The 13,252-nt window shown below is 39.6% G+C and overlaps 2 protein-coding genes across 6 annotated transcripts; one reads left to right on the plus strand and one right to left on the minus strand.

Annotated features, from left to right (window-relative positions):
- Window positions 1-3,869: 3,869 nt before the first annotated feature.
- Window positions 3,870-10,624, minus strand: Dnaaf6 (Dynein axonemal assembly factor 6). Of its 2 annotated transcripts, XM_076427342.1 has the most exons (5): window positions 10,265-10,624; window positions 9,977-10,104; window positions 9,015-9,217; window positions 6,635-6,762; window positions 3,870-6,491 (listed from the first exon to the last, which is right to left on the minus strand). In XM_076427342.1, the coding sequence occupies exons 2-5, from the start codon at window positions 10,089-10,091 to the stop codon at window positions 6,362-6,364; spliced, it is 576 nt and encodes a 191-aa protein (XP_076283457.1). In that variant the 5' UTR covers window positions 10,092-10,104; window positions 10,265-10,624; the 3' UTR covers window positions 3,870-6,361. The 2 variants fall into 2 exon arrangements, with proteins under 2 accessions (XP_076283457.1, XP_076283466.1); XM_076427351.1 differs by lacking the exon at window positions 10,265-10,624 and having other exon boundaries at window positions 9,977-10,255.
- Window positions 10,390-13,244, plus strand: Lysrs (Lysyl-tRNA synthetase). Of its 4 annotated transcripts, XM_076427123.1 has the most exons (10): window positions 10,390-10,482; window positions 10,549-10,729; window positions 10,817-10,881; window positions 10,959-11,097; window positions 11,166-11,615; window positions 11,695-11,940; window positions 12,020-12,442; window positions 12,523-12,716; window positions 12,797-12,959; window positions 13,031-13,244. In XM_076427123.1, the coding sequence occupies exons 2-10, from the start codon at window positions 10,724-10,726 to the stop codon at window positions 13,148-13,150; spliced, it is 1,806 nt and encodes a 601-aa protein (XP_076283238.1). In that variant the 5' UTR covers window positions 10,390-10,482; window positions 10,549-10,723; the 3' UTR covers window positions 13,151-13,244. The 4 variants fall into 4 exon arrangements, with proteins under 4 accessions (XP_076283238.1, XP_076283221.1, XP_076283244.1 ...); XM_076427106.1 differs by having other exon boundaries at window positions 10,549-10,881; XM_076427114.1 differs by lacking the exon at window positions 10,549-10,729 and having other exon boundaries at window positions 10,399-10,482; window positions 10,754-10,881.
- Window positions 13,245-13,252: the final 8 nt, after the last annotated feature.

Consider the following 13,252-nt stretch of genomic DNA (forward strand, 5'->3'; position numbering starts at 1 on the left):
CTAACTTTTTTAGCGCTACCGAGTCGTTCTCTTTTCAGTTAGAAAGCGCGCGCGACTCGTTTCAAAGCGTCCGCTCAAGGGACTGTGCGTCAGTGCAGCGTCCAGTTTAAAAGTTCACCAAGGCAATGCACTTCCATAAATCTAAATAAACGCCGAGAAGAAACTAGAACGCTTAACGCAACGAAATTGATGCGTGACTTCCCCACCTTTCAATTTCTCGTGGCCGCGACACTGTTTTCGTTTCACTTCTATTGGACGAGTGCGAAAGTTCGTGCCCGATTTCAAGATAAAACGGAAACGGGGTCGAAGATGAAGATAATGTTGCTGCGACTTTATATTGTCGGTAGTTGAAAAATGATTGGCTCCAAGGTAAACGATGATAGAACCACTTGTTGCCTTAATAAATCTGTCGTATAATTAGAAACCCATCTTAAAAATGTTGATATGAAAGACAATGATAGAAAAAGTTCTTTCTGTTTTGTTCGTCTATGAACGCTGCAAAAAGTATACGTGTGACCTTCGTATTGGCTTTCATTGATAAACATAGTTGATCCAAAGACAGTAATCCTGCAAAGTTGACAGGGGATTAACATAGATGAATTACTGACCAGGAACAACGAGTGGAGTTGACGAACAACGCTAGCACGCGTTACGTCTGTCCGTGTGTATTATCTGCCGGTTAATTTATCGATCCGGAGCACGCAGGAGGCTCCAGGCAAATGATAGGAAATGTGTCAAAGCAATTTCAGAATATCCCACGCGGCTGTCCGACAATTTATCGAAATGTTCAGTCGTGAATTGATCATACCTGCCGTTGATTTATCTTTCACCGATCTAACGCGCCGTTCCGGCTGTTCGATGTTAAAACAGTAATTATCGTGTGCAAATAAGAACTGTTTAGCTATTCCATTAAGCTTTCTGGACTTGATTCTATTGCAGAAACATTCGCGCGAAGGAAACAATGCCTGGCATACCGTTGCCAATGGTTAAGTAAGCTTAATCAGAGGTATATTTTTATTTTCGTAAGCTTTCTCGCAGAAATTGGAGTAGACGGCAACCATATTTGGAATTGAAAAAATATTTGTATGAAATACCTGTACATATAAAAACTATATTGTAAATTAAATTAATGGGGATTTTCGTTTCGTCACGATATTTTCACAATCGCTTTTGTTGCAACTGCTTCATCGGTTTTCTTTTTTAGCATCTTGGAACAATGGATTCTACAAGGACACGATACTGGTTCAGTTTATAAAGATACACTATTTATAAACTAGGTCAAGGAAAACACGATTTGATAAATCTTTATTCTTATTTTAGCGTCCATCATATTTTCTTAAACATTCTTCTTTAAACAAATATAACCGTTGACGGTTTTAAACCTGAACTACACTTATGTATTTGTTATAATTTAACATAACGTCGCACCTCACCACGCGAATGACACATTTAATATTTTAGCATAAAGAAAACAACTAATTGTGTTGCTCGAAAAATATTACTTCGCAGTTGTCAACGTTATGCGTATATCTTAAATAAATGACAACGAAGATAATTAAAATTCACTCCTCGTAGATTTTCATGACCTTGACAACATATTTCAAGGTCATTGAGCTAGATAAACATTTATTTCTTCTCTTAGATAGAGTTGAAAATAACACAACAGCACGTTATTTGTATTCGTTAAATGTTTTTACTGTTTTGCATTTGACTGACTCATACAATCGATGATAAAATTAATTATATCAGTGAACCGTGAGCTTCTACAAACGTTTGCGACGTGACAGTGCGTTAGAGAACAATATATTAAACATTACTCGGTGGGATACGCCTATTAGGCGTTTCGTCGCGTCGCAATATGCGAAAAGATGAATATTTAATTTGTAACGAGACCTCGCAGAGCCGCGCTGAAAGCCTTCATTAAAAGGCAACCGCAACATTATTAATTTCTCAAGACAAGTTGTGCCGCGGCTGGAACGGCGCCGTTAAATTTGTTGTCACGACTTCGCCAGTTCTATTACGCGGGACCAGTTTCCATCCTCATAACAAGACTTATAATTACCCGAATGTCACGCATCGTTGCACATTATCAGCCACACATCAAACACGATCGTCGTCTAAGTATTGCCCGTAAACGCCGCATCGCGTCGCGAGCAGCATCCCGTTATCTACTATGTTATCGTGGCAGCGATCATCGCGGTGACGCGGTATTAACAAAGAATGGATCAGGCTCTCGTTAAAAAGGACGTTCAATTACACCATGTTGCGAGAACATCTATCGTTAAATTACCCTGCCACAATAATAACATTCTTTCTATCTGCAGATAAGTTACGGTTCGTTACGTTTAATGTAACATAAAGTACTGATCGTCCATCAGGAAATGGCAGTAAGAAAGTAGGGACCGAATCGCTTTGATCGACCGAATCGCTGTAAATCCTCTATAAACGCAAAAGCCTCGAGGAGACACTATTTTTTTGAGCTTCGAAGTCCGAACCGAACGTAGAGAAAGGCAGCGCGTGTAAAGAGAGACCGCGCGCAGCTGACTCTCCGCGTTTCTTTCTTTCCCATACGCTGTCCTTCCTTGCACCCGAAACTTTCATCGTCAATTAAACCACTAAATACAGTTGAAATTATATCGTGTTTGGTATTATTTTAATCAGAAAAATACCACTAATATATTGGTGAAAATTTCATTAAAAAAAAAGTAATAATAAAAAAGATTGAATATTGGTGTTACATTGTGAGGACGCGCGGGTCTTTGAACTGTGCCGGCGACTGCGACACTCCGCGTCGCATTAGTAGTGGTTCACACCGATATACAGGGTTTACTGTAGTTCGGTTGCAAATATAAATGTGTCTTAATTTTAACGATTTAGTTGTGATTCATTGTAAATATACACAACTGTGATTGGTACAAAATATTATCAATGAATAAAAGGAGGTAGCGGATATATGTTTTAGTAATTGTACACCAGCTGAAAATAGTACAACAGTATTTTTAATTTAAGTAAAATAAATCCGCAGTCTACATATCAGCTAACATTCATCTACCCGGTGTCTTTGTCTAGTACGAACATTTCCATTCGTACACCATGGATTAAAGACTCCTCTGATCTCGCGCTGCAGTTTCGCCTGACGTATTACAGAGATGCATTCTGAAAGCTGTCTGTCCAATTATTTTCGTACCTACTTCCAACAACTATGACTACGATATCCTTTCTCTAGTCCAGGCTCGCGTGTATTCTTTTCCCTCTCCTCTCTCTCCCTTCGTCTCCCTTTCACGTGGATATCATTCAGGAAATGGGAGAACCATAATGGCTTCTGAAATGCTGCCTCAGAAAATTTCAACGGCTACGTGTCCTCGTACGGCTGCACACGTATCGTAACCCTCAGTGAGATCGAAATCGGAAAAATCCGTAGACCTTTTCAATGTAATAGGTGATACAAATGGTTCGAGGCTTTGGACATTTCAATCAAAGAAGCCTAGTAATTCAATTATATCACAAACTCATCGACAGCCGTAAAGGAACAAGATCATTCAACAGGCCAAGTGTGTAATGTACATCTTTTTTCATTAACCCTCGGACTGCTGCGAGTTCTAGGCCTATACCGGGGTCGCTTCTGACCCACGCCGATATTTCACTAATACATAAATTTTTTATAACAGTTTTTATAATTGTGCCAAATGACCTGATTTTTTATAATCAATTAGAAGCATTGGTTTACGAAATGATATGCAAAAAAGATTTTCCAAAAACAATAATTTACAAGGTTACATGCAAAAATAAAAAAGGCAAAACATATATTTCAAACTTTTATAAAAAGCCCAAATAAAAAAGTTTTAAAAGATGCCTTTTTTATTCTTGCATGTAACCTTGTAAATTATAATTTTTGGAAAATCTGTTTCGCATATCATTTCATAAACCAATGCTTCTAATCGATTATAAAAAAATCAGGTCGTTCGGTAGAATTATAAAAAAGTTATTCTGTTTTAATATTGTAATTAGACTGCGGATTTTATGCCCTAATCACAAAAATGAATAGGTGAAATTACTAGACTTTAAAGACATTAGACAATTTTAATTATCGACCTATTAGAATTAGAAGAAATTCATTTTCATTTAATCTCTGTTTCCTTGAACATTTTTATTTCGCGTAAGGGTTCGCAGTCTATAATAATGTAAAAATTATTTGAAAAGCGATGGAACTCGTTAAAAAATGTGTGCATAGATTGCGTCATTGTGCTTGGTGCGGCAGTTGACACGTTAAAGTTTTCGCTAATTCCAGTTTATTCGGAACAGATAGAATATCGGAGAATGCATAGAAAAGCGCTCGCGGACTTGGATTTTTCGAATGCAGTTTCTACGATCGATTCGCGCGGAAGAATCGTTCTCGCTGTATCGAGGACACGAGGCGGTCCCCGCGCAGCGTTGTGCATCTCTCTTCATGCATCGCAATGTGTTGCTGGACTGCATTACGCAATATGTCACCGTCGGATCATTCGGGTCGACACGCTGAGGGAGGTCTGTACCGAAGTTCCCGAAACGTTCAAATTTCCGGGGGAAATTGACTGGACGCGCGCGATGGACGTCCCCGTTTCACGGATAACAATTACGCTTTCAAATGAAAGCTAAAAATCCAATCGGCCACGCTTAATTTATAATGAATAATAGAAGAACGTGACGGAGTCGGATACTTCGTTCGGACATCCCTCGTTCAAAATTAAATACTACATATGCACACAGAGTGACCCGCGCAACTGTCGCCACGATTTTTCGGGCACTTCCGGTAGCCAGATAAAAAAATGCTTGGAACAAAATGAATTAGTTTTTCATCGGTCACAAAATGCAATATAAAAAAATTCGAAAAAGAAATTTGTTCGTGAAAAATGAAGGTCACCTTACTATTGCTTCTGCCTGGTTCTGTTAAGGTCGTGTCAAGGTCACGTCAACTCGTCCTGACATAAGGTGAACACGAAGGTGACCTCCATTTTTCATCAACACATTTCTTTTTTCAATTTTGCTTGTAGACCGTAGAAAATGGTTCGTAAAATGTTGGCGAAATTCTATCGGGCGGCTAACATTGTGTTACGGTCACTAACTTGCTTGGAACTTCCGAGCAAATTACCGGAACATTGTTTAGCCAACAGCGTGTACACGTCGATAGTGAAAATCTCGAAATACGTTCGCTGTATTTCTGGTATGACTGGATCTCGCGAAGGGATGATTGATGGGAGAGGAGCGTAAAACCTCGAGACTCGACTTCTAACCCTGTTCTCTATGGTTTGCGTCGAGAACGTTTGGCAATTGACTCGATCCGTCGAGAATCGGGGCAATTTGGTGAAGTGTACGCCGAAAGCACGCGCACGTTTCCCGACTGTTTGAACGGGCTGCAATGTCTGCATTCGTTACAGTGACTTTCTTTCTCTGCTACTCGCATTTCCTTCCGACGAACAGCGTTCAGCTACTTCTCATTTCACCACACGAACCCATCATGCGGGTGCAACCGATCGGAATCATTTTGCGTCAACACTATGGGCAATATGATCGCGGATTCGTGGAAGCGACAGATTGAGAAACTGATTTTGCCCTTATTGTTTATCGGTACCTTATCCCAGGCAGCATCGTACATCCGCAAGACGAATTTATAAATGAAACAAAATATTTTTAGACCAACATTTTTTTTTTTTTATCCTGGGAAGTATATTGAAATTATTTTGGTTTTCAACTGAACTTTATATAATCATTTGTACGTATTACAATGCAGTTGTAGATCGATAAACTTCCTAACTGTACCATTATCACGAATACAGTGCCACGGAAACGATAAAAATGTGAACGCAACAAGAAGATCGATTCTTCTTTGCCACTTACGTGCTGCGGAAAGTGTGCTACAGATCAGAACAGCTCATCTGTCACGTTTATCCCAGATCATCCGTCATCCGTGAGTTATAGTATAACGAAGAAGTTAAAAGGTTGACAAATGATCCTCAATTTCACGAATGCTTGATTCGCGATCGTGTTTCTCGCGAGCGTAAAAATGTACCAACTCTCGGCCACGTACAGTAGAGTCTCGCTGGTTGCAACCATCCCCGCCACCAGTTTCAGAACTTCCAACAACTTGTGCCGGTTCTACCATCGCCTTCCACGACGTAACTTTTTCCCCTCGATTCGTCCTCCCATCATCCGATTATACTCTGTGTATTCATCAAAAGAGAATCGACGCGCGAATCACTGTGATTGGTCACCACGATCTTTGCACGCATTTGCGGTCCCGTTCCGTGCAACGAGCGAGGTTCTATACTGTATGTGTGTACACAGAGAGAAAGAGAGTTGGTCAAGAGACAGACGGAACGGTCGATTAAAAATTTACGCCGTCCAGCTCGCGCACAAGTCTCAGCGTAACTTCTAAGGTGGAAGTGTCGCCGTGCCATTTGGCGGACGAGGTGCAAGGATCAACCGGATGCGGCGTCGCAAGGTGCAGCCGATATCTGGAAAATCGTGACTGGCTTTACGCCCCGGCAGATTTACAGCCTCGTAAAATTGTCAAAGAAATTCCGCCCCTGTCCCGAAGTCAAAGCAATGAAACTTGGCGGGAATCGCCGATAAATTCTCGCCTCCATGGTTCTCTCACCTTGGGCTGCGCACGTCGATCGCCTCGGACTCCACGCTAAGCTCGACTTTGTCCCGCGACTCCTGCGGCATCTTCACAAACACGGACAGCCACTCGCAGGACGCTGTGCCTGGCGTTTTGAAGCCGATCTAATTCAATATGTCCTCCATTAGAAACCATTAACACTTTGATGCCCGATAACGTATTACTATAACGTGCCGAAGCCGCGAGGTAAGCCAGGGAAATCATGGTGAGTACAAGCGTTTCGTGCTGGGTACGGTAGAACCTCGCTCGTTGCACAGCACCAGAAAATGCGTACGAGAATTGAACTTGTGCTCGCTCTGTTTTTCCAATTCCCCACTCCGGGATATTATGCACCCACCACAACCCCCACCACGGACCTTGTTGGAACTTCCAACAACTCATGATGAGAATCGCTAGCAGGGATGTGCATTCCTCCCGCTAAATGCTTCCCCTTCTACCACTCACGTAGCTCGACTCTCCTCGAGTGACTGTCTGCACGAGGGGAATTCATGACGTCACATTATTCCCACTTCCACAGCTAATACCTGTTAGCCAACCGCTGTCACATATTCTCCTCGCGCGGAAAGTCGCTAGAGGGGAATCTGATGGTGGAGAGGGTGGCGCAAAGACTTTTTTCTAAATTATACCTTTCTTGTACATGTGCATAATTCAGAATGACACGCCGTAACGTCAAATTAATTTTAAACATAAAGTTTTACATGCGCTTGCAAAAATTAATGTGAACATTTACTTTGCACCGTGGCGAATTAAAACAATTCTATAAAGTGTGCTAATGAACACACTCTACACGTGCACACTAACATGTTAACGTTAGCTTGCACAAACACCTTTTTAAATCTCATTCTGCTGCCTCCACTGTAGAGAAAATGTCTCTGCACCCTTGAATCGTTTCTCGCTTCTCACGTAATTTCCAGAATTCACTCTTCAACCATTTTTGATACTCCCAAATTGAACACAGTTAGGCACAGAGAATATAATGTACGCGATACGTAAAAACGTCATCAAGGAATTGCAAATGATTTCTGTTGTATGTTTAACTGTGTGTGTTCAGGTTTCCAATTATTTTAACGAAAGACGAAGCTTTTAGAGGAAAGTGTACTATGAGCTAATAATAAGAAGGCAAAAAAGTCGGGAATAAAAAATAATATAATAATAAAATGATATTTTCAATGGCGTTATTGCCTGTAGTTGAAAAAAGACCGATGAATACCAGTCGAATACCAGAATTGCAATTGCCAAGAAGCAAGGCAATGTTACTGCGATCGATTATTAATAACCCGTGCATAATCACTGGGTATTAGAAAACAGTGAATAATACTCTGTGTTGTATCATGTCATACATAACGCAGCATTCCAATCGCTAATGACCTGCAAACATCTAACGGTATTAATCACGCTGATTCATTATCGCAAACCAGAGTTTAAATACCGCTGCTGATATAATAATGTATACCTCGTCTATTATAACAATATATGCAGTTACTAAATGGACGTTGCATTAATTACAAATATCTCGAACCGCTGTTTGATCATGCTTAACCCTTGTATGTTCCATTCATGCGGTTTATGCCAAATGAACGAATATTGATAATAATATACAGACAACTTCTACTTATTCGATACTTTTACGTAATCGATGATGCAACGCAAAGAGAGATAGAAACACTATTAGCTGTTTTCTCTTTTAACTACATATTGGGTTGTCCGGAAAGATCGTGCCGATTTTCGGGAAGTGGTATAAGGACCAGGCTTGCCATATTCCGCGCGTGCCAGGCCCCTTACCGCTGCGCCCCTCGCCGCGGTACTAAGCTGAGCCCGCTCCACTCTTCCCACTACACTGACGCGTACCGCGTGGAGCAAGCTAAGTTAGCGGTACGCATCAGTGTTAGTGGGAAGAGTGGGGCGGGCTCAGCGTAGTACCGTGGCGAGGGGCGCAGCGGTAAGGGGCCTGGCACGCGCGGAATATGGCAAGCCTGATAAGGACAGGTCTGAATATATCAGGCCAGTCTTAATCTAAGCCGGATCCTCGTCGAAATCTAAGTCGGCGAAAGTCCCATAAATAAATAATGAAAATGAAGAAGTTTTGTAATTGGAATAGCAATGGTTCTTCACACCGCCATACCCGACGCGACCGAAGCAGCTCGAGCTTCTCAGTCCCTCGCGGGATATGCCCCCACCCCAAGTAGAGGAGGTAGGCGAACTGACTAAAGTCGTACAGCCCTCTGTTCGGCTTAAATCAAGACTTTCCTGTGATAGAAAAATCTGGACAATACAGTGGCAAAATCAAACGCAAAGGTGGACAGAAACATCTTGAATAGTGAATCAATTTCATGCTAGCAATTATAATAATACTAACGCCTAAGAAGACATCCTCCGGCGCTACCGCCTGCTTAAATTTCATCACATATTCCGGCACTTCTCTCGGATCATAAGTTTCGGAATTTTGTGTGGCATCTGCCTCAGACGGATGCCAAATATCATCAGTCTTTCCTTTCAGCGGTGCATGTGGCCCGACGTGTTGCTTGGACGCAGTCGTTTGAGCCCCTATATCGCCAGGTCCTTAAAAACATCTACTATCCGTAACACGTACTAACCTCCTTATTTTACATGCACGAAATCTGATGATTTCTAAGTGAAAAAAAAGACCATGTAGTCGGGGCTCGAAATAAATAGTTCTCTTCGGTTATTCAATAAAATATCTGCCGATTTGTTAACCCTACAAAAGCGAATTTAATCGATGCATTGGGCTAATAATAAATCTCAACAAACCCATAGCAAAATTACACAGTTCACGTCCATTTACCCTGTAGACTTATTCTATTGTTTATTCACTTTTGAAGAATTTCTTATTTATTTGTATTATTAATAATAAAATAAAAAGACGAAGTAGTCGGGGCTCGAAATAAACAATTATCTTGGGTTATTCAATAAAAAATCTGCCGATTTGTTAACCTTAAAAAAAGCGAATTTAATCGATGCATTGGGCTAATAATAAATCTCAACAAACCCATAGCAAAATTACACAGTTTACGTCCATTTATCCTTCAATCTAGACTTATTCTATTTTTTATTCACTTTTTAAAAATTTCTTATTTGTTCGTATCATTAATAACAGACCACCCCCCCCCCCCCCCCCCCGTATACGCATATGAATCCAATTGGAAACAAAAGTATCAGCACACCAGGCTTTTAATTATACAAACGCATATAAATAATGATATATCCATTCAATAAAATGTGATTTTCTTTATAGCGATTTAATTTATGATACATAAAATATAAATAACATTCTCGTGACTTTTTAAACTTTCAACTCACCAATCTTCTGTGCACCAGCCTGCGGTAGATCATCCTCGGTATCCGAGTCATCTTGCGTTGGATTGACTAAATCTTGCAGCGCCTTTAATTCGTTGTACCCCAAATAGCTGTCCATTCTTCTCCTAAAACTATGAAATAGCTTATTATTAATCTCTACACCGTAAGTACGTATTTACGTATCAACAGTTATGGTTGCCAAGATACTGCATTTAAAATGTTGCTTGTGACAACCGAATTAGGAGAAAATCATTATTTTCGCATGTAATTCAGGACAATGTATTTACATACCGTAATCACGCTGACACAAACATCAAGTAGACATATTAGAAACTGACAAATTAATTTGAAAAATGTCGCGCGAAGGAAGAGTTGGCTGTATAACTTGACCAAACTTGACACATGAACGTGCGTTACAGGTTCGACAACTGTATAAATAACACAGGAAGATCCTTTCTACGGAAGTTTACCAATATGGCGGAATCGGCAGGTGAAACATTATCGAAAAAGTGAGTAAAATAACGTTACTAAGAGCGAATTAAATCCACATGTTTATTATTTGAAATCTATGCCAGATTACTTCTTATCTACATCTATAGTTGTAACATAACCTATAAAGGACAGTAAACGATGTCATAATCTCGCCACCCACGTTGTTCCATGGGCAACTGCCTCCGTTGATATACAATTTTTAAATGTAAAATAAAGATATCTTATAAAAACGTATGATTATAAACTATCGCTGTACACATGTCCGTACGTATATTGTTGTTACAATAGGAAAAGTACTCGTAATTAACTATGCTGCGTAACATAACCAATACTTTTGTTGGCCTGGTACAGCCGGTAATCTCTCATGCAAAGCCAACAAAATTGCATCCAATAATTGTACGCCGTTTTTATACGAAGTGCGTACAACTTCAACAGGATCTCGCCTGTTCGTATGAATATGAAAAACATTCACGTGTTGCTATCATGATTACAGTGAATTGAAAAGACGTTTGAAGGCGCAACAAAAATTACAGGAAAAAACAGAGAATCAAGCTAAAGCGTCTACCGCAACAGCGAGCAAACCTAAATCTCGAGAGACTAATGATATCAAGGAAGAGGAAATTAGTCCGAATGTATGTAACTATTAATTATGAAATATAATATAACACGTTAACTTACATTTATAATGTTCATTTTATAGGAATATATTAAACTTAGAACCAATGCAGTCAACCAACTCAAAAGTAACAATGAAAATCCATACCCACACAAATTTCACGTATCCATGTCGTTGGAAAATTTTATCGAGAAGTTTAGCGATAACTTGAAGGAGGGAGAAGTATTGGAAAATGAAGTGCACAGCGTTGCTGGTCGTGTACATGCGATTAGGGAATCCGGTGCTAAACTTATTTTCTATGACCTCAGAGCGGAAGGGGTGAAAATACAAGTTATGGCCAATGCGAGACAGTATGCTAACGGAGAAGAATTTCTAAAAGATACGTCTAAAATTAGAAGAGGTGATATCATTGGCGTTATCGGTCATCCTGGTAAGACCAAGAAAGGTGAATTCTCCATCATGCCACATAGTATTACACTTTTAAGTCCGTGTTTGCATATGTTGCCGAACCTTTATTTTGGATTGAAAGATAAGGTACATGCGACTTATAAAATTTGCATTCTGGTACGCGTACGATATAGAATGTACAATCACATGATTTTTAAATAATTAGGAAACAAGATTCCGACAACGTTATTTAGATCTGATATTAAACGACAAAGTAAGGAAAACGTTCCATGTGCGAGCAAAAATCATTGCATACGTTCGTAAATTTCTCGATGAACTCGGATTTTTGGAAGTTGAAACACCGATGATGAATATGATCGCTGGTGGAGCTACAGCAAAGCCGTTCGTCACTCATCACAATGAATTAAATATGGATTTGTATATGCGTATTGCTCCAGAATTGTATCTTAAAGTAATAGATAATTTTATATAACCGTGCTTATCTGTTACATATTAGGACTGTACCACTAAAGTATGTGTTTCACTTGTAGATGTTAGTCGTCGGTGGGCTCGATAGAGTATATGAAATTGGAAGACAATTCAGGAACGAAGGAATAGATTTAACGCATAACCCAGAATTTACTACTTGTGAATTTTACATGGCTTATGCAGATTACAACGACCTGATGACCATTACAGAAGATATGATATCTGGAATGGTGAAAACCATACATGGCAGCTATAAAGTAACATACCACCCGGAAGGACCAGAAGGAGAAGCGGTGGAGATTGATTTTACTCCACCTTTCAAACGTGTCTCCATGATTAAAACATTGGAAGAAGTATTAAAGATTAAATTTCCACCTGCAGACGAACTGAATACGCCAGAAACAAATCAAATGCTTAGTGAACTCTGTGTTAAACATGAAATAGAGTGTCCGGCACCCAGAACAACTGCCAGATTGTTAGACAAGGTATAACTCTTGAACTTCAAAGTGATTAACATGCATTATTATGTATACACACATGTACTAAAACAGTATATTCTTAATAGCTCGTGGGCGAATTTATAGAGGAAACTTGTATCAACCCTACATTCATTTTAGACCATCCTCAGATTATGTCTCCACTAGCAAAATGGCATCGTTCTGAGAAAGGCCTTACAGAACGATATGAATTATTTGTTATGAAGAAAGAGATTTGCAACGCGTATACAGAATTAAACGACCCCATGGTGCAAAGAGAAAGGTAAGTACGATTTTTATTATTCATCCCTTCGTACCACTGTGATCTTTTAAATAAGCCGAATTTTGTTTGTACGTATACAGGTTCGAGGAACAAGCTAAGGACAAAGCAGCTGGAGATGACGAAGCACAATTAATTGACGAAAACTTTTGTACTGCTTTAGAATATGGTTTACCACCAACTGCTGGTTGGGGACTGGGTATTGATAGACTTACTATGTTCTTTACAGATTCTAATAACATCAAGGTGATTATTTGCAATAGACTGGATAAAAATGACAAAGATTATAGTAATACATGTATAACATATAATTTCAGGAAGTGCTGCTGTTTCCACAAATGAAACCAGACGATCCGAATAAGAACAAAGATGTTCAAGAAGCTGATAAAACGACAAATGAGAATAAAGAAACTAACGTAGATAAGTTAAACGAATGAGATCTTATACTTATACTCTTAATTTATGTATCAGTCTTTTCACATTGAACATAAACTGAAAAAAGAAATAAATAAATTATACTTCTAGAAACGAGTTACGTC

This window comes from Lasioglossum baleicum, chromosome 1 (genome assembly GCF_051020765.1).
Source record: "Lasioglossum baleicum chromosome 1, iyLasBale1, whole genome shotgun sequence".
Classification (NCBI taxonomy): Eukaryota; Metazoa; Arthropoda; class Insecta; order Hymenoptera; family Halictidae; genus Lasioglossum; species Lasioglossum baleicum.

Coding starts and splice junctions, on each gene's coding strand:
- Lysrs (XM_076427106.1), top strand. CDS start 10,775: ATGCTGCGTAACATAACCAATACTTTTGTTGGCCTGGTACAGCCGGTA. Junction 10,882..10,958: donor GTACGCCGTTTTTATACGAA/GTGCGTACAACT, acceptor TCATGATTACAG/TGAATTGAAAAGACGTTTGA. Junction 11,098..11,165: donor AAGAGGAAATTAGTCCGAAT/GTATGTAACTAT, acceptor TTCATTTTATAG/GAATATATTAAACTTAGAAC.
- Dnaaf6 (XM_076427342.1), bottom strand. CDS start 10,091: ATGGACAGCTATTTGGGGTACAACGAATTAAAGGCGCTGCAAGATTTA. Junction 9,218..9,976: donor GGCTGGTGCACAGAAGATTG/GTGAGTTGAAAG, acceptor GATGTTTTTAAG/GACCTGGCGATATAGGGGCT. Junction 6,763..9,014: donor CGGAGGATGTCTTCTTAGGC/GTTAGTATTATT, acceptor ATATTGAATTAG/ATCGGCTTCAAAACGCCAGG.